At 50.9% G+C, this 24559-nt stretch overlaps 1 protein-coding gene across 1 annotated transcript; it reads left to right on the top strand.

Annotated features, from left to right (window-relative positions):
• The first annotated feature begins 916 nt into the window (after window positions 1–916).
• CPLX4 (complexin 4) lies at window positions 917–23500 on the top strand. Its single transcript, XM_043559004.1, has 3 exons — window positions 917–1355; window positions 7145–7232; window positions 22494–23500. Exons 1-3 carry the CDS (start codon window positions 1189–1191, stop codon window positions 22719–22721), a joined length of 483 nt encoding a protein of 160 aa, XP_043414939.1. The 5' UTR covers window positions 917–1188; the 3' UTR covers window positions 22722–23500.
• The last annotated feature ends 1059 nt before the right edge of the window (window positions 23501–24559 follow it).

Genomic DNA, 24559 nt, shown 5'->3' with positions numbered 1-24559 from the left:
AAAGACAACCCGGCTTAGAATATATAAAAGCGAGCATTTTAGGCAAAAATCCAGATCCTACCGTTCTGTATACAATGTAGGGGACCCACTTCCCGAGAGGGCTCATGCCCACAGATAAAATAATCAGCACAGGTTACAAAGAGTCCCCACCTCTTCGCCGTCCCACCTCCTCCTGGAGTGCTTTAATTAGAAAGATACTAACAGATTAAAGCCTTAGCCGTATTCGATTCGTCCCTTGACCTGAAGAAAACCACGGCCATTGAGAATCTGCTGCATGTTAGAAAACCGTGTCAAAAGTTTTACCCAAGTCCACCAGCGAGTAAAAACAGAGCGTCCAGGGAGTGGGCTGTATGTAAGGGGGAAAGGTGGCCCCGTCACACGGGGATGATTTAACTCGCACTGTGCTCACCTTCTGGGCTCAAGCCCTGAAAGTGGTGCCACGTTTCCAAGCAGAAGAGTAACACCTTCGGGCAGGAGAAGGCTAAGGTGATGTCCCGGGTCTTCCTTCCAGTGAAGGACCCGCCCGCTCGCCCTTTAGACTCGCCTCGCCTGGGTGTTTCTGTATGGGACCCGGTAACCACTGAGGCAGCACAGAATTCAGGCAAACCAAAAGGCAAATCCTCGCATAGTACTTAGAGTCCGATAGGATAAAATGACGGATCAAAGGATTATTTTTGCTTAATGAAGCATTTTGGGTTTTGAGTCTCACCGGACTCCGTTTTCAACAGGATGTGGTGCTCCGGGGCTGGAATTTGGAAATTCCATTGCAGGCGCGTCATCGGTCAGCTCTGATTAATCGGAACGAGACTCTCGCCCAAGCCCTGCTGCACTCAATGATTTCAAATTGAGAAATGGGTAGATAGCGTGAAGGATTTTTTTTTTTTTTTTGCTTCTGGAATTAGCCTCGTGTATTAATTCAGAAAGTGGTCGGTTGCATCCGATGGTGTGCTTTAGTAATCTGAACCATCTGCCTCCCTGTATTAAGGAGTTCATCTCTTTAATCCAGCTTACCGCCCGAGTACCGCTCTTCCCTGCCATCATGCCCTTGAGCAGATGAGGCTGTGCAGAGTCCCTCGCTCTTGAACGTGTTGCCGTCGTTGAGATTTGGAGAGTTTTGTCTTCGTGTGCTTGTTCGTTTGCCTTCGGGTTCTGCCTGAGCTTTGGCTTGATTTTTCTGGAGCAGAAACGATGGCTTTCTTTATGAAAACTATGATCAGCAACCAGGTAAAGAACTTAGGATTTGGTGGCGGGTCTGAAGAAAAAAAAGAAGAAGGAGGGACCTCTGATCCTGCAGCAGCTCAAGGCATGACTAGAGAGGAATATGAGGAGTACCAAAAGCAAATGATTGAGGAGAAGTGAGTACGCGTGGCTTCGTTTCCCTTTAAGAGCCTAAAGCGATGAATTCTGGCCATACCTTCTTCGGGCTTCCCGGTTTCTTTGTCTTTGCTTTTTTAGACGCCTTTTCTCGTGCTGTTTGCCTCTAGCCTTAGGAAGGAATGTTCTGTTCGGGGACCGATTTCCCAGCCTCAGCGGTTACTGTGTCCTACCCATAGGGATGGCAGTGAACAATAATAAATGAATCTATGTGTCGTTCTTAAAGCGGCTTAACGTTTGCTCTGGTCAAGGTTCGTTTTAATTAGCCTCAGCCGAAGTGCTCAGATGACGAACTGTGAGCCTGTCTCTACGGTCTTGCCCAAACTCGCCCTCCTAGCGCGTAGAAAGCTTTCAAACTGTAAGAAAGCTTTGCTCCTGGAAGAGGCACACGCAGCACAATCTTTTTTTTTAATCTTTTTTTAAACGCTAGAAAGCACAACACGGTGATTATGTCCTAAGACTTGGCTTCCCAAAGACTGTGGGTAACTTTGCGGACTGTTTATTATGAAGATTTTAAAGCTACAGAAAAGTAGAACAGAATGATGAATATCCATATAAACCTCTGAAAAAGGTCAACAGTTAACATTTTGTTATATTTGCTTATAGATGATTAGTTGGATGGATAGAACCATTTTTTAATGGTTTTGGTGTTTTTAATTTTTTAAATGCTTTTAATGTTTATTTATCTTTTGAGAGACAGAGAGAGACAGAGCGCAAGTGGGAGAGACACAGAGAGAGAGGGAGACACAGAATTTGAAGCAGGCTCCAGGCTCTGAACTGTCAGCACGGAGCCCGACGCGGGGCTCGAACTCACAGACCGCGAGATCATGACCTGAGCTGAAGTCGGGCGCTCAACCGACTGAGCCACCCAGGTGCCCCTAGACAGAACCATTTTTAAAGTAAATTGCCAACATCATGATGCTTTACCCCTAAATACTTCAGCCATGTACCTCCAGAACATGGCATTCCCCTGGCTATATAAAATAAAAATAAAAAAGTAAAAATAAAACATCAGTAACATTTTAGCTGGGCGTTACGGAATGTGAATACCACCACCAATTTTTCACTGCTGCAGACTGGTCTTTAAGCATAATCTGTATGTAATTTTTTTTTTAGAATTTAAGGTAGAATCCATTTAAGACTCTTAATAACAACAAAGAATTAAAGCCCGAGCTTGAAGTTAAATGCCCATTTTTAAAAAAAAAGTATTTTGTAAAAGTATTTCTCAGGTGCCTGGCTGGCTCAGTCAGTAGAGCATGCAACTCTTGATCTCGGGGTCGTGAGTTCAAGCCCCCACATCGGGCATGGAGCCTATTTAAAAAAAAAAAAAAAAGAATTTCTCATTTGATAAGAGTATCTCTTGCTGCCATCCTGGCCCTTTTGCTAACGATCCCTTACGTAATAGTTGCCTAAGTCCTTTTGCTAAGATGATTATAGGTGAAAGGTTAATGACTTAGAGGAACCTGACTAACAAGGACAAAGGCCTACATTTATTTATTATTATTTTTAATGTTTATTTTTGAGAGAGAGAAAGAGAGTGTGAGCAGGGGAGGAGCAGAGAGAGAGGGAGACACAGAATCGGAAGCAGGCTCCAGGCTCCGAGCTGTCAGCACGGAGCCCGACGCGGGGCTCGAACTCATGGACCGCGAGATCATGACCTGAGCCGAAGTGGGACGCTTAACTGACTGAGCCACCCAGGCGCCCCTAAAGGCCTACATTTAATGGAAACCTTGTCTACTGAATTCTTTTTTGAAAGAAATCGTAGCTTATAAACTACCTAGAATGTATTATGCTGGGCTCTGCAGTTAATTAAAGTCAAAGAAATAATAATAAATGCCACTGCCACCACGGTGTTGGCACTGAGATGAAGCTCAGACCAAAGAAAAGCATCCCTAGAGTGTAGGCTAGATTCGCCTGCGGCGGTGGGTGGGGGGTGGGGGGGGTGGGGGGGTGTGGAGACAAACATGACACAAGGATAATGAAGAAACAGAAGTAGAACAGTCGCACCTAATGTTCTCAGCTCAAGTGAGCTAATACAAAGCAACCTGTCAGAAATTTAGACTAGACATCTGATCATGGAAATAATCATTTAAGACGTCCAAGCAACAGGCCTGGTCACAGACTCGGCATTTGTGTGTTAACTCATGTCCCGGTGTCCCTAAGTTATCTGGATAAAGAAAAGGCCAGAATGCCTGAATGGTGTGGTCAATCCCGTGGGTTGGGTTATTTGCCAACTACATGGCTGTGTGTGTGTGTGTGTGTGTGTGTGTGTGTGTGTGTGTGTGAATATCATCCATTTATGTAGTCGCCCAGTTTAAGAAATGGTAGCAGGCCAATGGGGCCAGCCTGCTTCCCTCTGGCAAGAGGCACGGCTTCCGGTCTGTTGCTTGAGTTTTCTTTTTTTTTTTTTTTTTTCTTTTTTAAAATTTTTTAATTTATTTTTGAGATAGCGACAGAGCATGAGCAGGGGAGAGGCAGAGAGAGAGGGAGGGAGACACAGAATCTGAAGCAGGCTGCGGGCTCTGAGCTATCAGCACAGAGCCCGACACGGGGCTTGAACTCACAGACTGTGAGATCATGACCTGAACTGAAGTCGGACACCCAACCGACTGAGCCACCCAGGCGCCCCTGTTGCTTGAGTTTTCAATAGCTTCATCACCTAGAGCGCAACAACAGTCCATTTACCCCCCGCAACCCCCCACCATCTCTCTCAATAGTAAAATGTCCCTTTACCTTTGTTGTGGTACAGTCATTTCTGTGCCACCATTTGTTACTCGAACTTTGATAGGCATCACAGAACTAAATATAAAAGCTAAAATCATAAAGCACTTAGGAGAAAAACAGTATCTTTGCAACTTGAAAGTAGGCAAAGATTTCTTAAACAGGACTCTGAAAGCAATAGCCATAAAATTTTTAAATGATGTAGGCTTTATCAAAATTGAAAATTCTTGTACATCAAAAGACCCCATTAAGAAAATATTTATAGGCAAGTCACAGACGGAGAGAAAATATTTGCAAAGCGTATCTGACAGAGGACTGGGATCGAGAATACGTAAAGAATTTCTACAACTCAGTAATAAAAACAAAACAAAATGGGCAAAAGAACAAACACTTCACAAAGATTCACAAATGGCCAAATAGTACATAAAAAAAAAAAAACCCCACCTGATCTCATTAGTCATCATGAAAATGAAAATGAAAATCACACTAAAGTACCACGACACACACCAGAATGGCTAAAATTAAGAAGACACAATACCAAATGTTGGCCAAACTGCAAGTCCGTTCACGGGAGAATGAATAAACAAACATGACATATTCATATAGGACAAATGCACTCAGGAATGAAAAGGAACAATCCACCGCTAAATACCACCACCTGGATGGATCTCAAAAGTTTTTTATGCTCTGCCAAAGAAGGCATAGTATATGGCTCCATTTATAAAAAGTTCTAGAACAGGCAAAACCAATCTATGGTGGATAAAGGACAGTGACTGGGGAGCAGGTATTCGCTGGGGATGAGAGAAGTTTCTCAGGTGATAGCAATGTTTTTCATGTCTTCATAGGGGCTTGGGTTACACACAGAAACGGAACCAACAGGAGAAATATGCATACACAGACACGCACAGGTATATGTGGGTACGTGAGATTGATTATCAGGATTGGCTCACGTGATTACAGAGGCTGAGAAGTCCCACCATCTGCTGTCTGCAAGCTGGAGGCCTGGGAAAGTTGCTGGGAGGACTGGGAAAGTTCCAAACTCTGATGGTGTAAGTCCTAATCAAGGGCAGGAGAAGATTGAGATCTCGGCCCAAGCAGATGGACGGAGAAGGAGAGAACTCTCCCTTCCTCTGCCTTTTCGTTTTAGTCAAGCCCTCCGTGGATTGGATGCTATCCCCCCCCCACGCCAAGGAGGGCCAATCTGCTTTATTCAGTCCATCAATTTGAGTGCTGATCTCTTTTGGAAACACCCTCCCAGACATCCCCAGAAACCACGTTTAATCTGGGCACCTTGTGTCTCAAGTCAAGTTGCCACATAAAATTCACCAGCAATCAAGGTCTGTGCACTTAATTGTAGACAAATTTTACTTAAAGGAAAAAAAAAAAAAAAGAACTACCAACAAATGCATAGCTGTGGTTAACGGCATTGCGTGCTGAAGTGTTTGCGGGAAAGAGTACCGATGTCTACAGCTTTGAAATGTACCAAAAAATAAAATGGGTAAATGACCGGGTAGAGACAGGGATGAGTATGTCATAAAACATGTATAGTAAAATGCTAACTGTAGACTATAGATGGCGAATATACGCGTTTCGCCGTAAAACGCTTTCGACTTTTCTGTACGCTTGAAAATTTTCATAGTGAAATACTGGGGAGAAAAGATCTGCTTCTGCCCAAGCCCCGGCTCGCGGATCTCTCGGGCAAGTCACTTATCCTGTTTCCCCCTCCAAAGGCAGAATATGGAAGCCTGTGTTGTCGGGTGCCCACCCTGGGCCCGACCTTTGGAGACGGGCAGTGGGCTCAGGGAGGGCCTGCGCCCAGGGCCCGGTGGTCAGTCATTTAATCGGATGGCTTCAGATCAGCCCCTCCTTCAGGCCGCCTTCTGTGTGATGGTTAAGATGATTTCCAAACGTGAAGGGAAGAAATAGAAGCCAATTTAGCCACCTAAAAAGGAAAACAGAATTCCTTTTCGTGCAAATAATGCCTTACCCCGCCAGGCCTCACACGGGCCTAACCTAGGAACCAGAATACGGTGGGAAGCCAGCCACGAGCTCTTTCCTGGCTCCTGCCTTTGCTCCTGTGGCTGCCTGGCTGCTCTGTTCTTTCTTCTCAGTGGTCAGCTCCCCCTGGGCCACCCAGACCGGGTGGACTGGGGACAATGGTGGCCCACGGCCTCCAAGTTCACCTGTTCCAGCCACACTGCGAATGTGTCTTTCTCAGTCCCAGAGATCCCGGAGAAAAGATTTCATTTACTCAGCCTGGGACAATTCAATACGGTCAGAGAGCAGGGCCGGCGTATAAATCTAGCCCCTAGTGATGCCCGTCTCTGGGCAGCTGGGAGGGGAGGCAGTCACTGTGAGCTTTGGAGACATCCCCAAAGCTGGCTGCTTCTGTCGAGGTCATCCTGAGCAAGGAAGTCCATTTCAAACCAGCATAAACCCAAGTCCAAGTAGGTGGTCCCCAGAGCATTATGGAAATCTACCCTACCTTATTTGGGGACGCCTCCTTCCAAACAAGGAAGGGAACGCTGTACAAAAATTGGGGTCCAGAAGGGGTGACAATGAAGGGAAATGGCTTTCTATAGATCCCTAAATCCCATGTGCCTCTAAGGACCCCCCAGCCCAGGATTCTGCGACGCTGTTTTCACTTGAAGAAGGATCATTCGGGGAGCTTGTTAAAAACATACATTCCCTTCATCTGCGCCCCCAGGGATTCTGAGGAGTCAGTGTGAGATCAGACCCAGGAAGCTGCATTCTTAACAGGCACTCAGGTGATTCTGATGTTCGTGGTCCCAAGTCGTATCTAGAGCAGCACCTTGAGGCCAACCATACACTAGGCATAACCACTCTGCCCCTCTCTGGGCTGCGTCCTAAAGAGATTCCCAGAACCAAGCTGGCGTTGGGATTTAGGGGTCTGCAGTGAGTTATGACAGTAGAATGATGATAGAAAGAGAGGCAGATGTTTGGGGGCGTAGGAAGGCTTATCTCCGCGTCTGGTGGGAATGTCCGTAGCTCTATCCTTTGATGACTTATTCTATTCTTTTACTTTTAGGATGGAAAGAGATGCCGCATTCACACAAAAAAAGGCAGAGAGGGCATGCCTCAGAGTCCATCTCAGAGAAAAGTACAGGCTCCCAAAGGTGAGACGCTCTATACACAGTAAGCATCCAATAATTTCTGAGATACTAGCACATGGAGAATGTTTGATTATCGGCAAAGGGTCACATTTATGAATACACACACACACACACACACACACGCACGCGCACACATTTGTTTGTCTTCGTTGAGGTGTTTGATGTCGTGAAAGAGCATTGAACTTGGAGTTCGTGAAAAGTAGATTCCAGTCATTTCACCTCTATAAACTTCCATTTTGTCTCCACCAAATGGAGCTAAAAGCCACAAATGCTATTTTTATGTAAATTTATGTAAAGATTATAGAACTTCTCTGTGTAAATACACAAGGAGGAAATCATCACTGGTATTTAATATCGCTGGTATTTGATAATACAAAATAATGTGTCACATGATGTTCTATGGGCTGCGTGCATATCAACCCATTTAATCCTCGAACAGTCCTCTGGGGTGGTTCCATTATCACCTCCGTTTTATGGTAGAGGAAGCAGAAGCATGGAGAAGGTCAGTCCGTCCTGCCAAAGGCCACACAGGCGGGAAAGGCAGAGCCCAAGACCTTCTACCATATTCTGCCTGTATTTCAAAGGAACGGTCTGTTCCTTCTTTATGGAGGTGATGTCATCACCCCGCACTAGGCGTCTATCCATCTCGGTGCTGGCGGTGAGAACGAACGCCTGTAGATTCTGGTCAAGTCCTGGTTTACGGATGGGAAGAGAATGTGTGGCCATGCTATGGCAGGCTCAGATGCACGGCTCCCATGGGTCCCCTGCGGGTCCCCCGAAAGCTGACTTCAGAAGCTACAAGCACTAATCGAAGCGGGGGAGGGAGCTTGGCTGTCCCTGCAAGGTCAGTGCTGAAGTCACCCAAGAGTTAAATTCAGCCCCAACTCGTGGGGGAGACTGGCCCCTTAGATGCCCTAGGAACCATGTTCTGCTCTCACAGAGGGAAGGAAAACTCACAGTGAGATTTAAACATTTTCACAGCACCCATGGAATTTTGAAAAGCACGTCTTTGCTTTTTGCCTCCCCGATTCCAGCCTCATGCTTTTTTGCGTTGTGCTTGCATCTTGGAAGAGTGGGGCACTAGACACGGTCCCCGCCACTCCCATTGTCTAGTGGACTATCCAAAGCTCCAGGGACAGCACCGGCCGTCTTGAGGAGAACCGGGTTTTAAGTCCGGTGCAACCTCAGATGGCTTTTTAAAATATCTGGGCCTCAGTTTCCTCATCTGTAAAATGGAGACAATGACACCTGCTTCACAAAGTCTTTGAGCGAACATCGCGTAAAGGACCTCGTACAGCCACCTGCCTAATGGAAAGAGCTCAGCAGAGGACAGCTCTTAAGTCGCTGTAATTATCTCTATGCCCAGAAGTCTTATGTCTTCCTAATAAGAGCTGGGGGTCTCAAAGACCTCGCGGAAGCACGCCGATATGTGCAAACGGTGCCACAACTCGAGGTCAAGAATCTGAGCTCCTGCTTGCTTTCTCCCCACGGAGGTCTCAACGGCCTTGCTCATTTCCAGAGCCTCAGGGATGAGCACCTCACGCAAGGCTCAGCAGCATGGCCCTGACGGTCTTCAAAGAAAAAATAATTCCCAGAAGCCTAGAGTCACGCTATCCCTTGGGACAAGAGCCTCTCCCAACAAAAGCTACAAAAAGAGGACAGAATTATAAGCCACGAAATGTGCACGTTCATATCCTCTCTGGAGAGAATCAGGCCCAGGGGAGCGGCAGTGACTATATCTATCTGCACAGGCTTCTGCTCCCTGAAACCAGCTGGGGGTGGGATGCGGGAGCAAGAAGTCAACAAATTGTCAACAGTGGAGCCCAGGATCTTTCATTGCGTGATTTACCAAGGCTCATTTACCCCCCTTTCCCATAGCTGCTTCAGATGTATAATGCGTGTGAGACCCCACCTGATTTTTTTTCTTCGACCCCGAGGAAGACCTTTGAGTTCACCTAAGAATCTAATGTCACTGTCTCTTTTTAGACATGAGGGAACTGCGGCCCCCGGGGGGGTCAGGTTGCTTGGCAAACACCCACAGCTACTGACCGTCGCAACCGGGATAGGAACGTCGGCCTCTCAGCCACGAAAAAGCATGCCTTACGAAAGGGTTTGAGCACAGCTCCCTCTGGCCCCCCAAGGTCTCTGCGATCGCTACTCTCAGCGTTCGAGGTGTCCCCAAAGTTTAAGCGCAGTTTTGTGGCTTAAACCTGCGTGAAGGCTTTGGGGGCGGCCTGTACTGCTCAGGAGTTCAGTGAATCCCACCCAAAGCCCGGCAGACCCCCGGCCTCTCCCCCTCCTGGGTCGTCTGAGATGGCTTCACCCGGGACCTGGGAGCCGCTACTAAATTCCAAATACAATCCAAGGAAATAGATGAGGATATCCCTTGAAAGCGTTCCACACTTACTCTTTCCCTGCAGTTTGCTTTCAGATGGGGGCCTCCCTGGGCCTCTTTGATATTATGGCTGCATTTTGTGAAAATGGACTGATGCTGCACAACGTTGCGAGGGTAGGCCTGTGGTGTGAAAAAAATGCTAAAAATACCAGCAGGACAATTGCCTGCTTTTCGCACAGCACGTGGAAACTCCAACCCAACTACACTGCCCATAAAACAGTAATCAATAGAAAATGTATCATACAACCCCACCGCTCTCCTCTTCCGCTTTGTCCCGTTGTCGCCAGGTGTGACAAACGCCCCCACGTCGAGGCGGCACCTTACCCCGTGAAGTCCAGCCCCACCCTTGGACACCCCCTCCGTCTCCCGTGGCTGTTACAGGTCACACGTTCCCCTGGCACCCGCCCCATCCGGGCTCGGGGCGCAGCGGGCCTTCTGGACCCGATCCCCTGCCCAGGGTTAGAAGGGAGCGCTGGGGGACAGACGCGTTTGCCAGGCTGAGATCAGCCCCTGGCCGGCAGCTTCCTGTCCGTGCAGAGCGGCCAATCCTTTGGTGACAGGAGCCGGGCCCCGCGCGCCCCCTGGTGTCCCTAACGCAGCGCGCGCGCGCGCGCGCGCGCAGCCGCAGGGAACGGCCCCGCCGCTCTGATCAGTTCTTCCGCGCGGTCTGTGGGTTGTAGCAGGGACTCTGGCGGTGGGGGACAGAAATAAATGTATGGACGTGAACTTTTTTTTTGGGGGGGGGGAGTCTATTCGGTTGCTGCTAAGGACCAGATTGTGCATTGTATTGTGAAGCGGTTGCTGTGCTGGCGCCCCTGGAAGGGCCTGGTGGGCTCTCCAAGGAGCAGCTGTCACAAAACAGGAGGTGGCAAGCGCCCTGTGAGGGGCCCCGTGTGGGGACAGGCTGGGAGGGGAGTGTCCGAGCAGCGGGATCCTCCCGCGGTGCGCCAGGACAGAGGGCCAGAAGACAAACTGGTGTTAGCCGTCTCCGCGGTCAGCAGGATGGAGAGGGATTTTGAAATGCCAGTGACTGAGGGCGAGGAGAAGGAGTTGGAATATTCAGCCCTGTCGTCGGGGGAATGACCACTGTGGGGGGCAGTCCTTCCCTGGGCCTTGAAAGCCGCGCTTGGATTCTCCTGCCGGACCAGGCCAACTTATCTGGAGGGGCCCGGGCTGCTCCATATTTGGAGCTGGATGTAACTCTTAGGTGTTCCTTGATTGTGCAGAAGGACTCCTGGAACCTTTAGAATGTCACCCCCAAACCATAATGGGGCTTGAAGTTTCAGGTCTTTATCTCCTGGATGTTCCCATGAGGAGCAAGGAGGCTCTGGAACCTCCGGCAGTGCCCCCGGGCATCACTGTGATTGGGAAAGCTCCAGGCCACGGCAGTGTGTCCAGTGACCCAGGGAAAGGAATGAGGGGCCGGTGGCCAGCGCCACACCCTTGGAGCCGCAGGGGAGGCCCGGCCAGGAGCTGCCAGGCTAGAGACGGGGCAACAGACCCCCTAACCGTTATGTACATCCTCTTCGCAGGGCTTGGCATCTTGATTACTTCACTTAATTAATTACTTATCCGATACTGAATTAAAACCAGCCATCCTGCTGTGTGTGTGTGTGTGTGTGTGTGTGTACATATATATCATTCAGCTCTAAAAAATGGAAATCTTTCCATTTACAACCACATAGATAGGCCTGGAGGGTGTTATCCTAAGTGAAATAAGTCAAAGACAGTACTGTATGATCTCACTTGTATGTGGAATCTTTTAAAAAAAGAACTCGAGGGCGCCTGAGTGACTCAGTCAGGTCATGATCTCGCAGTTCATGAGTTCGAGCCCTGTGTCGGGCTCTGTGCTGACAGCTGGGAGCCTGGAGCCTGCTTCGGATTCTGTGTCTCCCTCTCTCTCTGCCCCTCCCCCACTCACGCTCTGCCTGTCTCTGTCTCTCTGAAAAATGAATGAACATTAAAAAAAATTTTTTTAATAAAACTAAAAAAAAAAAAAAGAAGAAGAACTCATACAGAGAAGAGATTGGTGGTTGCCAGAGGTGGGCGGAGGTGGGGGTGGGGTGAAATGGGTGAGGGTGGTCAAAGGGTACAAACTTCCCAGTTATAAGTCCTGGGGATGGAAGGCAGGGCATGGCGACTGTAAAAAAAAGGTCATCAAAAGACATTGGTAAGGACAAATCCTACCAATTGCAGGATTTTACTCATTGTTGTTAACAATCAGCCATAACCTCCGGTGTGGGACACCTCCCGCCTGTCCAAGCTCTCCTTCTGGAGCAGGTGTGGGCTCCTGGACCGCCCCTGGTACTCGGCTCCTTGACCCCAGTGTCTGAATGGTATTTCTATTTTCATTAAACTTATTTTTCACATATCTGAAAAAGCCCACGTCACTGCATAATCATAAAGCTCATTTAAATCAAGGGACTTGCCCAAGGTCACACCTCTTACTGTGCCACACAGACCTCCAGCCTCCTGATTCTTCTACCCAGTGCTCTCTGTGTCCCATGCTCCCTCCACCGTCTCGAAACCGTATCTCCGCCCGGGAGGGTGGCCTTGAGAACGAACACAACCGTCCAACAAGAAAGCAGGGCTGGCCAGAAAGCAAGAGGCACCAGGACCTTCCTGAGCTCCTAATAACAACCTTTCCCTCCCCTCGAGCTGCAGACTGCTAAGCCCCGTGTTGTCTTATAAAGTCCATATTGGGTAAGCAGCCATTCTAATGGTATTAGCGGTCCACGGGGAGCTGGATACATTCACTAGGTCTTCCAGCTAACGAGGGATGCCCCCTGGGTGCCTCATTCACAATTCCCCAGGGTCACCGGCACAGGAGTCACACAGCCAGCAGGAGGCGGTTCTGGGCCCTTCCCCTCACCAAGGCCCAACGGAGAGCAGATTTGAGGAAAATGTCTTCCCGGGAGCTGTCAGATCTAATGAGGATAACTATGTCGCATTTTGGAATTAGAACCGTATTTTCTAAAGCAACTATTTGGCTGGCGTTTCCCGTGAAAGAGTTTCACTGGTTGCTGACTGGTGGGGGGAGGAATTGTGGACTGGGAAAAGGAGGAATGTGGGCCCAGCCCCCCAGGGCACAGTAAAAAACCTCCTCTCCCACCTCATCGGTCACTGCTAATGACAATGCCATTTATTGCGCCCGGGTCTTGGGACGACCCCTTTTATTATTATTACTTTTTTAATGTTTATTTATTTCTCAGAGAGAGGGACAGAGAGTGAGTGGGACAGGGGGCAGAGAGAGAGAGAGGGAGGCACAGGATCCAAAGCAGGCTCCAGGCTCCGAGCTGTCAGCACAGAGCCCGACGCGGGGCTCGATCTCATGAGATGTGAGATCGTGACCCGAGCCGAAGCCGGACGTTGAACCCACTGAGCCACCCCGGCGCCCTGGACGATGATTGCAGGAATCACAGAAGCAAATAAGTGCAGTGATCAAACTGCAGGAATCCGAGGTATTCATACGAAACTGCCCGCATGTGCACTCTGTGGACACGTCCTCCGGCTTTCAAATCACAGGTACCCCGAGGACTCCTGGCGCCCACAGGAATCCATGATGCTCACGTTAGGTTTGGGTCTCACTTGGCTGATCACCCCCTGTCCTGTATCTTCAGGGGGTGTCCTTTTTCCATGTCTGTTGTCTCTCCTTTAGAAAGAAGGGCAAATCTCTCCCAAGGAAAACAAGCAGCTAGCACCTGCTGAGCAAACAGTCCTTTCTAGGTACCTTCCCCGAGTCACTGGTTCCCACAGCTCCGCTGAAACCTTCCTCCTTCGGATGCTGGGTAGCCTGTCGGGACGCAGCAGGCGGCTCTACCGTTTTCTCGGGACACCTCTGTGTTTCTCTTCCCTTCCTGCCGCCTCGGCCAGCGCTTCCTCCGAAGCCCTCTCTCTCCTCAGCTTCCAGGTCTGCTCTTTTTCCCACTGAATCTGCACACTCTGGCCAGGGGACGGCGTCTTGCTGTGGCCTTCACCAGCTGTCTGTGTGGGATGACTCTCAACGTTTATTTATTTTTTGGGACAGAGAGAGACAGAGCATGAACGGGGGAGGGGCAGAGAGAGAGGGAGACACAGAATCGGAAGCAGGCTCCAGGCTCTGAGCCATCAGCCCAGAGCCTGACGCGGGGCTGGAACTCACGGACCGCGAGATCGTGATCTGGCTGAAGTCGGGCGCTTAACCGACTGAGCCACCAGGCGCCCCAGCATTTCTCACCTCTCTTACTACAACAGCTCACCAGTGGCTCTTGCCCTCAAAATGGCAGAGTGAGGTTTCCAAGATGCAGATCTGACCCTGTTTCTCCCCTGGTTAAAAAAAAAAAAAAAAGCCTTATCCTAACTTCTGAGAATCAAGTCCCAATCCCTTGACCTGTAGGCCATTAAGTGGCTCCTGTCTTTCCGGTCTCGTCTCTTGCAACTCCCTGCTCGGACTGGACTTTCCTCCTGCTTTGCTCCCTCCCCTCTGCTCTCCGCGACCCCTTTGCTTCCCGTGTAAGACTTTGGTCTAGTGCCACTTCTTCTAGAAACTTCTGTGACCCTCTTCTCCCCACTGCCCTTCCTGTCGCGCTCCCATCATCCCCGAGTGCACGTCTCTTACGCGATCTTACCACCCTGGGTAGTCGCCCCTGCTGGACCGTGTGCCCTTTAACAAAGGGGCTGAGCTGTTCATCTCTGTCCGCAGCGCCTCGCACGGTGTCTGCCGTGTAGAAATTGCGTGTGCACACACACCTACACACACGAAATGTTTGCCGAAAGTCGGATGTTATTGGGAACAGGGGGAAAAAAAATACAGAGAACCAAGTATCGAAAACAGCAGAAAGAATGTGTCTGCTGTAAGAGTTACATTAAAAATACATCTTCCTGAAAAGAACAAGTCTGGGTTAGGCCTTTAACCGTATAAAGTACAAAGTCCGTGTTATAATTCAAATGCCACACGTCTGCCAAGAGAGGAAGTAACGCGTTTGAAAGAAAGCCACACGATGCTTTCTAAAAACAAATGCGCCCCTCTCCCTAGCCAATTCAAAATGTATATGTAAGTCAAGCCAAATTAATAAGAGAGAACAGTTCCACAATGAACCCTAATCCTATTAACGGAATTGTCAATCTAGGTTAGTCATTGAAAAATAATGTTGTGCCCCCTGCTGAGCTATATGATTTGGTTACACCTGGTGTTGGTCTGCTCTATTCAGGGCATCATTCATTTTGAATAAAGGTGAAGATAGGAGAAAATCTACCGGTGGACTTGTCTTTAGACTAATGTCACGTTGGAGGCTCCCCTGGAACGGAATTTAAGATTTGCCTCTTAAAAAAAGAGAGGATTCTGTGGACCTTCCTTTGTCCGCCTCCTCCAGATCCGGAGCCCTTGGGCCGCCCAGCAGGGTCTGAGACACGGAAACCGACCCCTCCCTGCTCCCCAGCAGCTGTTTCTGGGGGCGGGGCTGGAGGCCATCGAGGCCCGGGCAGGGGCCCTCTCTTCTTTCTCCTCCCCATCCTGTCCCAGCTCAGTTTGCTCCGTCTACTCGTGCCCTTGAAAGAGCCATGGACTGAATGTCCTGCGGGGACATGGGGAAGGTGAGAAAGAGCCAGGGGACATGGGTACAGCGGCAATGTGGGACACCCCACTCTGCCATGCCGGCATTGTCCGGTGATCCTGACAGCCCCCACCCCTGTAAGGGAGGTAGATATTATTTCCCCTTCAGGGATGGGAGCCCTGGTGGGGAGGGCGGCGGGCGGAGAGGAAGAGGGGTTTCCCAAGGTCACACCGCCTGTAAATGGCGAAGCAAGATAAGACCCCAGGCCGATGTGACCCCACCGGCCACAGCAGTGCAGGCTGCTAACCCCTAACCGGCTGAATGACATTTCTGCACGTTTCTTTATCCCTCCGGACCTCAGTTTCCCCCTCTGTAACAAATGAGAGGCTTGGATGGTGACCTTTAGGGGCTCCTTGAGCCCCTCGGCAATGCCTTTGTAAGGGATAGAAGTGGAAGATGCACACAGTTGGTGTCTAGAAATTCCCATTCCGTATGGGTCCTATATGTGTGCACACTTTCGACCGAAGAAGTCGGATCCACACCCTCTGTGCAAGTGGCTGAGGAGGGAAGACGTTGGTGCAACGGACGTAGCAGCTAGCAAACCCCAGACAAGATCCCCCACACTGCTCAGATACGAGAATCACCCGGTGAACGTTTTATTTATTTTTGGGACAGAGAGAGACAGAGCAGGAACGGGGGAGGGGCAGAGAGAGAGGGAGACACAGAATCGGAAACAGGCTCCAGGCTCCGAGCCGTCAGCCCAGAGCCCGACGCGGGGCTCGAACTCCCGGACCGCGAGATCGTGACCGGGCTGAAGTCGGACGCTTAACCGACTGCGCCACCCAGGCGCCCCTGGTAAACGTTTTAAAAATGATATCGCCTAGAAGTACCTGGGTGGCTCGGTCAGTTAAACCTCTGACTTCAGCTCAGGTCATGATCTCTCCGTTCGTGGGTTCCAGCCCCGCGTCGGGCTCTGTGCTGACGGCTCGGAGCCCTGGAGCCTGCTTCCGAGCCTGCTCCTGTGTCTTCCTCTCTCTCTGCCCCTCCCCCACTCGCGCTCTGTCTCTCTCTCAAAAATAAGCATTTAAAAAAGTTATTTAACAAATGATATCGTCAAAGCCCCTGCCACGGACCATTGGAGCCAATCCTCTGGGGGTGGGTGCTAGCCATTTTTCTAGGCGTCACACGGGATTCAGGGGCCCAGGGAGGGTTGAGAACCACTGTTCTAAGGGATAGAACATACACTTGGCTCTGACCTTCAGCGGCAAATGCTCAGAACAAGGATGAGTGAGTGGGTCTGCTAGAGTCTGGCCCCCCGGGCCTCAACGCCTCCCTCCCTCCTGGTCCGGCCCGAATACCCCTTTACCTTTGGCAAAGCAGGCCATGCTCCCTTTAATTTTCCATGGAGGTGTTTGTGGACTGGCTGTGCTCTTTATTCCCCGCTCCCCCAGGGCTCAGGTTCCGGCAGGACAGGAACGAGGGGTGGCTGTCTCCTTGCCTAGAAGCCAGTACAGCCCCTGTACTCATACCTAGGCCAGTAAGAGGAGGTTTGTAAAGACTGGCAGCCAGTGGTCCTCACAGAGATGGAAACGTCTAGTGTTAGAGCAACTCGACAAAGAAATCCATTAATCTTAGCTGTTTGGAATTGTGTAGACCAAAGAGAAAGAAACAAACCGAAACCAAAATAAAACCTGGCTAGAATCAAACAGGTATTTGCTATATATCCAGGTTTGATTGACTAGATTATTTTTTTAATGTTTATTTATTTATTTTGAGAGAGAGAGAGAGAGAGAGAGAGAGAGAGAGAGAAAGTGAGTGGAGGAGGGGCAGAGAGAATGAATCCCAGGCAGGCTCTACACGGCCAGCACACAGCTGGACGTGGGGCTCGAACTCACAAACCGTGAGATCATGACGGGAGCCAAAAATCAACAGACCCTTAACCAACTGAGCCACCCAGGCGCCCCTGATTGACTAGATTGGAAAAATGTGGTGAACGCTCAGCTTTTTGACGGTTAACTGTTGAAGATAACGATCGTTTGTCAACGTATCTCCAGTTTGGTACAAGGTGAAGGCCAGTTTGTCAAAATCTAGGGCGCAGCGTGAATCCAGGGTGGTGCTGAGCCTTCAGGGAAAGGTCAGAAATCAGTCACAGGGTGTGGGGCTATTTAAATAATGGGGCATTCAGCGCTGGCAATTAAGATTATAAATCTGGTTAAAAACCAAGAGATTAAAACTGCTTCTGGCCAGCCGGCATAAAAATAATTAGCTTTTAACTGCATTAAACGATATCCCAAATTGGTAAGATTTCTAGAAATGAGAAGACCTCTGAGACAGAACCTCTGGGAGTAAAGTATAGCTTGTCTGGCCCCTAACGGTCGGCTGGTTCACTCACTCACTCACTCGTTCACACCGTGGTTCTCAGGCTCAGGCTCTTTCCCTGCCTGGAGCTGATTCATCCCGTCTATAACTTGCATCTGGGGGTGTGCGGAGGCATTACTGTCTTTCCTTGATGTGTCAAAATATCCCTGGTCTCCCCAGGCTGATTTGTCAGTGGGCAGCAGAAAGTCTATGCAAGCCATTCGTTGCTTGGATTACAGACAAGGCCCCGTCATCAGGGAGGTTCATTAGGCCAGGAGACAAGGCCGCACAGGGGCCGCCGTATAAATTTCATTTATTCTTCTTAATGGCTTGCTCTGGCCCGGATCTTTCTCTCCAGGGCCGATACTCTCCCCGCTCTGCGTCGCTGTCCGTGCCTTCTTTATCGTGGGGACCCTTTCAGCAGGGATTGTGAGAGCAAACTGTCCTTTTTCTCAAAAATATTGATAACCGCAGCCACCCTCATCCAGGGCTTTGAAGCTTAGGGGACCGTGTCACGGCACGTCTCCTTCGATCTGCTCAGTAATCCTCTAGGGCCCTTCCCCCGGGCAATGGAAGCGGTAAGGTGACTTGTGAAAGGCCATGGGGCCGGCAAGTGACAAAGCAGGAACTCGAAGCCAGGTCTTCCACTGCCATAGGTGGCCGCGGTGGGGGGAATCGTGTCATTCTGCCACAGGAGACCCCTTTTCACACACAGGACCCTCGCCCTTGGCCTGTCCTAGGTCTGGGGCCAGCTCACGTGGTTAGGACCCAGCACTAATGAGGCTGGGGCCCAGGCTTGGTTCCCAAGGGCTTCGTTTTGTCCTCTAGCCCCTGCCGGCCCCACCTGGTTGTCCTACCCTTAGTCGATTACCCAAGGAAATCAATCCCAGTGCTGGAATCGTCACCTGAAGCAACCGTGCTGCTGACAGTCAATAGCATTGTCCTTCTAGAAGGATGGTGACGATAGCCGTTGACGACACCGAATACTCCCTTTAGACTGGACAATCGGAGCCACCCGCCTTGGGCGCCATGCTTTAGAGGGCTCCCCTCTGTCCCTTGGACTTCATTCTTTCACATGGGGTGAAAAGTCTCTAGGGCCAAAGAGACAGGCCCGCCCAGAGCCCACGGCCCTCTTTTAGACCACACTCGGGCTGCCCGGGACCCCGAATTCCCGGCCTAAATGTATTGTGGATCCTCTCAGGCCCCTTCACCAGGCCTGTGCCCCGGAGAGTGCAGTGAGCTCCTGGGCTGGGTCCTGCGAAGCCTGATGAGGAGGGCAGGAGGTCCGGTACTGGGAACCTGATGGCACAAGGTTCCCAGGGAGGGACGGAGCCAGGGGTGGGGGGAACGGAGGGCTGGTCGGGAGCCTGGAACCTCTTTCAGTGCTCATCCGCCGGCTCCCACAAACATTCCCACGGGTCTGGCAAAGGGTGAGAAGCCCGGCAGCTTTCTCCCAGAACGGAAGACATTGTGCAGAAAGGGAACAAATAGGCCCAGCCTTCCAGGAACGTGACTGTGGAACGAGAGTGGGGGGCCATTTCTAGGCCAGAGGGAAGGTGCGAAGAGAGCAAGGGCTCTGATAAGGCTGACCGCCATAGGCAGGAGTCACGGTTATCCGATGCGAATCTGCAGCCCACCCCTGGGAGTTATCCTGTTTATGAATAGCCACCCCCGGTTGACTGCTTAATAATTCAGATGTCATCTAAGTAATCCGCTACAATTCTAAGGCAAATAATAGAATCCCAATTTACAGATAAGAAAGTAAAGCTCAGAGAGGTTGTGTAAGGTGCCCAAGGTCACACAGCCTATAAGTGGTGGTGGTAACCCTCCCGCTCGGGCAATCTGATTCTCAAGCCACCAGTGGACCTCCCGGCACACTGGCCCAACGGAGTGGAAAGGCAAGTCAGCAGCCATGAAAATAGAGCTCTTTACGGCAAGGCAGACCTGTGCGTTTAAGGACTGTTAACGCTGTTGTAGTCCCTGACCACAGGCCCCTTGAATCATTCAATAAACATTTACTGTCTGTGTCTACATGCCAGACACTCTGCTAGGTTCTGAGACGTGTAGATGAGTGAGTCACAGTCCTGTCTTCAAGGGAAGGAGAGTTCTTAAACTTAAGCAATGCACCAGAATCACCGGGAGGGCAATTGCTAAGTTGAAGATTGCTGGGCCCGCCCCCACAGCAGGTCTGGGTGAGGCTTGAGATGTGCACTTCTTTCTTTCTTTTTTTCAATGGTTATTTATGTTTGAGAGAGAGAGAGCGAGCAAGTTTGGGAGGTGCAGAGACAGGGAGACAGAGGATCCAAAGTGGGCTCTGTGCTGACAGCAGAGAGCCCAACGCGGGGCTCGAACTCACGCACCGCGAGATCATGAGCCGAAGTCGGATGCTTAACCGACTGAGCCACCCAGGCGCCCCAGGGGATGTACATTTCTAACAAGGTCCCGGGAGCTGCCGAGGCTGCTGGCCTGGAGACCCCACTTTGAGAAACGCTTTGGTAGAAGGTGCCAATCAAGAGCCCCTCTGTGAGTTGTGAGGCAAAGTCGAACGCCACTGCTCGGCCTGCCCCAGGCAAGAGGAATGAAGAGAGAATAAACCTGAAAGTCCTCCCTGAAGGAAAATCTGTTCCAAAGCTTCCCCCCCGAGGCAGCATGACGAAGTCTCCGGATGAAAGGAAGGCAGGGAACACCGCCCTCATGCACGGGCCGGCTCTCTGAGCACCCACTGGCCAGCCCACCCCACTTTGGTCCCTCTAGCTACCTGCCCCTGTCCCCCCTCTAGCTACCTGTCCCTCCAGGCCACAGCGGCTTCTCCAGCCAGTTTTGACTCTGGTGACATCCAGAGATCTCATTCCCAACCAGAGGGGCGGGGGGGTGCCAGCATTCCCAGGAAAGCCTTTTCAAATCACTCTATTTTATTTCGGGGTGCGTGAGAGGGGAGAGGTCGTGTATTTCCACGAACTGAGAACGGCCAGGCTGAAGTCCTGCCTTTCCTCTCCTCCCCGCAAAAAACGCCCAGAGGGTAATTAGCAAGAAAGGCAACTTCTAGAGTAGGTAAATAAAAAATAACTAGAAATGGAGGACTGGCTGGGAGCCCCTGCGGATTAACTAATTAATCCCCACAACAGTTTGACGAGGAACTAATTAATCCATTAAAGCGCTTTGAGGGGCCAAGGCCTGGCCAAGTGCAGGGAGAGGCTTCTCGCCCTTGGGAGGCTGAGGCCGAGAGTGGCTCTTCCCAGAGGCCTTCAGGGTGTACCCCCAAAGGGCACGTCCTTTCTGCATCCCAAGTCAGCCTCTCAAGCGTCTCTGCAAACCCGGCTTGCCGTCTCTCTGGCCAGAGACCCAACCAGAAGAAGGAACTCGGAGGGAGTCACGGGGCCCTAGAGCTGGAGAAGGCCCAGGAAATCCACTTTACCGATGGAGCACAGAGCATACACCTCACTCTGGCTCGCTCTTTGTACCCGGAGACAACCGATGTCTGTTTACAGTCATTTATTCTCAGCACCCAGGCGAGGGGAATTCATAGTCTCCTGCAGGTGTTGACCTTCACGCCATCCGGGAGAGCTGCAGGTGTCAAAATCTTTCTAAAATCACATCGGTGAGGTCTGATGAAGACGAAGCGTTCGTGGGGCGCTTGGGTGGCTCAGTGAAGCGGCTGACTCTTGAGGTCGGCTCAGGTCACGATCTTGCGGTTCGTGAGTTCGAGCCCCGCATCGGGCTCTGCGCACCGACGGTGCAGAGTCTGCTTGGGACTCTCTCCCTCCCTCTTTCTCTGCCCCTCCCCCACTTGCTCACGCTGTCTCGCTCTCTCTCTCAAATAAAGAGATATATCCTTTTAAAAAAAGGCCTAAGCGATCATTTCATCTTTGTGTGAATTTGCATGCCCTTTGGTCACCGCCCGACAAGGTGGGAGAGCCCCAAAGTCTGCTGAGCTCTTTCCCACCCTTTGCTTTTCTAATGGTCTGTAATCTTCTGGGCCCCTGGCGCCCTGTGTGCCTCCTGTTACAACCTGATCTCAGAAATCATCGGATACAGCCATCTGGGCATAGAAAGTACCCTCACCTTTCCCAGGGAAACTTCTTCTTTGGATTTTTCTCTCTACTTAAGACACAAAGGCCCCACAGCCAAAGGGGTAAAGGAATGTCTACGACGGGGGGGGGGGGGGGGGGGGGGGGGGGGGGCATGCACTATACGTCGCTGCGGAACGGCCCCTCTTGGAGTCACAAAAGGAACCATGTAAGGCAAACTGTGACGGTCGCACAATAGGATGTGAGTACCAGCCGTGACACAGCCGATTCACTTAATAACCAAGGGCTATGTGGCAGACATACTTCCGGGTGCGAAGGGGGGGAAGGTTGAATTTGACGTGATTCTGTGCCTAGTAGAAGAGGGGGAAGGGTCAAAGGTCAAGCAGAAGTTGCTACGGTGACGGAGCCGGGTCAGGCCGCGGTGAGCCCAGCCCCCACCCTCCAGGGTGGGAACAGCCAGGGCCACTGAGTCACAGACTGCTTAAGCTCGCAAAGCCGCCCTGAGGCAAGAGTCTACGAGTCGGTCTGTGATTCTCCGGCTTTGCTGCAACCGCAGGACAAGGAGGGCTTCTTAAAACCCGCAAGGCTGGGCTCCACCCAAGAGCTCCTGATTCGGGAGGGGGGTGGGGGTCTGGGGCGGGGCCCCAGAGTTTGGCTTTCTAACAGGTTCCTAGATGATGCTGATGCTGCGGGGCCCGGGGACCGCTGCTGTGGGACGCGTGATCGGCCCAAGGTGCAGCCAAAGAGGGAGGGGCGCGGCGACCAGCCCCCCCCCATCCCCAGCCCCCACGATTGCTACCAAGCCCAGGCTCCGCGGGGACACAGCCGAGCGTGCCATTCGCGTCATTCACCCCCAGCGGAGGGTCTTCCTGCTGCTTTTTCTGTTCGTTCGGTGGTGGTTCGGTTGCTTCCGCGTGGTTTCTCGAGCTCCGCGTTTGTGTTTTTTGCACAGAGTGAAATGGATGAGAACCAAATCCAGATGGCTGGAGATGACGTGGATTTGCCCGAAGATCTCCGGAAAATGGTAGACGAAGACCAGGAGGAGGAAGAGGACAAGGATTCTATTCTCGGGCAGCTCCAGAATCTCCAGAACATGGACTTGGACACCATAAAAGAAAAAGCCCAGGCCACCTTCACGGAAATGAAGCAGACAGCAGAGCAGAAGTGTTCTGTGATGTAAGGGGCGAGGCAGGGGACGGGAGGGACCCGGGTCGAGGGGGCGGTGACCACTGTCCTATGGAGCGCTTCGAGAACATATACTTACGCGTAGCGAACACAGAAAAATCCATGTCGATACACTCTCCACAGACCCATAGAGAACAACTCGATGTTCTGAATGTTCCCTGTAGAGCGCTTAGCTAGCACCTTCCAGGAGGGAGCATACTTTCCTTTTAAGTTATAAAGTGTGGCCCAGGGTGACGTTTCATCCGTGAGCGACGCCGAACACAGATCTGCTTAAAGGTCTTCGGGACAGCCAGGAGGAAACAACGCAAATGGTACTTCCTCTCCTCCTTCCTTTCTTAGAGGGGAGGGTCTCGCCCTCTCCCACCACTAGCATGGCTCCAGGCCCCTTGGGAAAAGATGTGGGAGGTCAGGGAGCCCCCTGGGATCCCAGGCTTCAGGCTCAGGAGCAAGCAAAGACCTCGTAACCTCTCACTCCCGGGCAGCCGGACACTGTTGATGCTCCCCATCGACTTTGGCCTTTGGACACTTCAAGGCCAAGGGGCAGTGGCAGGGGCGAAATGAGACAGGAAGGTGGAGAATAGACTTCACCAGCCCTTTGCATCATTCTAGAGGCCACGTGAAGAATGGACTTGAGGAGGTGACGTGAGAGGCAGGGGGGCAACTGGGAAGGCTGTGGCTATTTCCACGTTCACCATCATCACCCTTTGCCTGAACTTGGTGATGTCGTGGGAACAAAGTGGTGGATGAATAAAGAGCCTTGAGACATTAAATCAATCTGTGTGTGTGTGTGTGTGTGTGTGTGTGTCCTCTTTTTTCTTGCCTCCCCTGGGTCTCCTCCTTCGTCTTCCTCTCCTGTCACTCCCATCCCTCCCCCACAGACTGGCTTCCAACAAATCATGCTGTCATGCTGTGCCACGGTCTTCCAGGGCGTACACGGGTTCCTTTCTCTTAACGCTTGCTCCCTTTCAAAGGGAAGTGCTCAAAAGACTTAGAATATTTACCTCGGAAACACTTAGCGCTCTTTAACTAAAGCCAACCAAACCAAAGCAAAATACTAGCCTTTCAAGGAATCCGTTCATTGGAGAAACAATGCTCAAAGACAGCGTCTATCAAGAGGAACTGCTCCACCAGAGGGAAGGGGAACTCGGACCACAAAGTTAGGGACTAACCTCTTCTATAACCGGAGCTCCTGAACGTGCCGTGGAAGACAAAGTTTCGTGTCACAGAAATATGCAAATAAAACAAGGCATTAGGGTTTCAGGACCTATGATCCTTGGCAGAGTTTAGCCCCTCTTGAAAGTCCCTGGGAGAACACTGGTGCAATGTTGGAGGTTGATTAGTCTTGAAGTCCACTGTCATAGTCTATCCTGGCTGCTGCAATAATACTATAGATTGGGTGACTTATAAGGCAAAAAAACAAAAAACAAAACAAAACAAAAAAACACGTTTATTTCTCATAGTTCTGGAGGCTGGGAGACAGATGAGGACCCTTTTCTAGATCCTAGAATTCTCATTTTATCCTCACACTATGAAAGGGGCAAGGAAGGTCTGTGGGGTCTCTTTTTTTTTTTTTTTTTTTTTTTAATTTTTTTTTTTCAACGTTTATTTATTTTTGGGACAGAGAGAGACCGAGCATGAACGGGGGAGGGGCAGAGAGAGAGGGAGACACAGAATCGGAAACAGGCTCCAGGCTCTGAGCCATCAGCCCAGAGCCCGACGCGGGGCTCGAACTCCCGGACCGCGAGATCATGACCTGGCTGAAGTCGGAGGCTTAACCGACTGCGCCACCCAGGCACCCCTGTGGGGTCTCTTTTATAACAACACTAATCCCAT

The sequence above is a fragment of the Prionailurus bengalensis genome, chromosome D3 (genome assembly GCF_016509475.1).
Source record: "Prionailurus bengalensis isolate Pbe53 chromosome D3, Fcat_Pben_1.1_paternal_pri, whole genome shotgun sequence".
Classification (NCBI taxonomy): domain Eukaryota; kingdom Metazoa; phylum Chordata; class Mammalia; order Carnivora; family Felidae; genus Prionailurus; species Prionailurus bengalensis.
This window is presented reverse-complemented; position numbering and strand designations above follow the sequence as displayed.

Excerpts from the sequence above, each read along its gene's own strand:
- CPLX4 (XM_043559004.1), top strand. The coding sequence starts at position 1,189 with ATGGCTTTCTTTATGAAAACTATGATCAGCAACCAGGTAAAGAACTTA. Across the intron at positions 1,356-7,144 it reads AAGCAAATGATTGAGGAGAA|GATGGAAAGAGATGCCGCAT; the intron begins GTGAGTACGCGT and ends TTTTACTTTTAG. Across the intron at positions 7,233-22,493 it reads AAAAGTACAGGCTCCCAAAG|AGTGAAATGGATGAGAACCA; the intron begins GTGAGACGCTCT and ends TTTTTTGCACAG.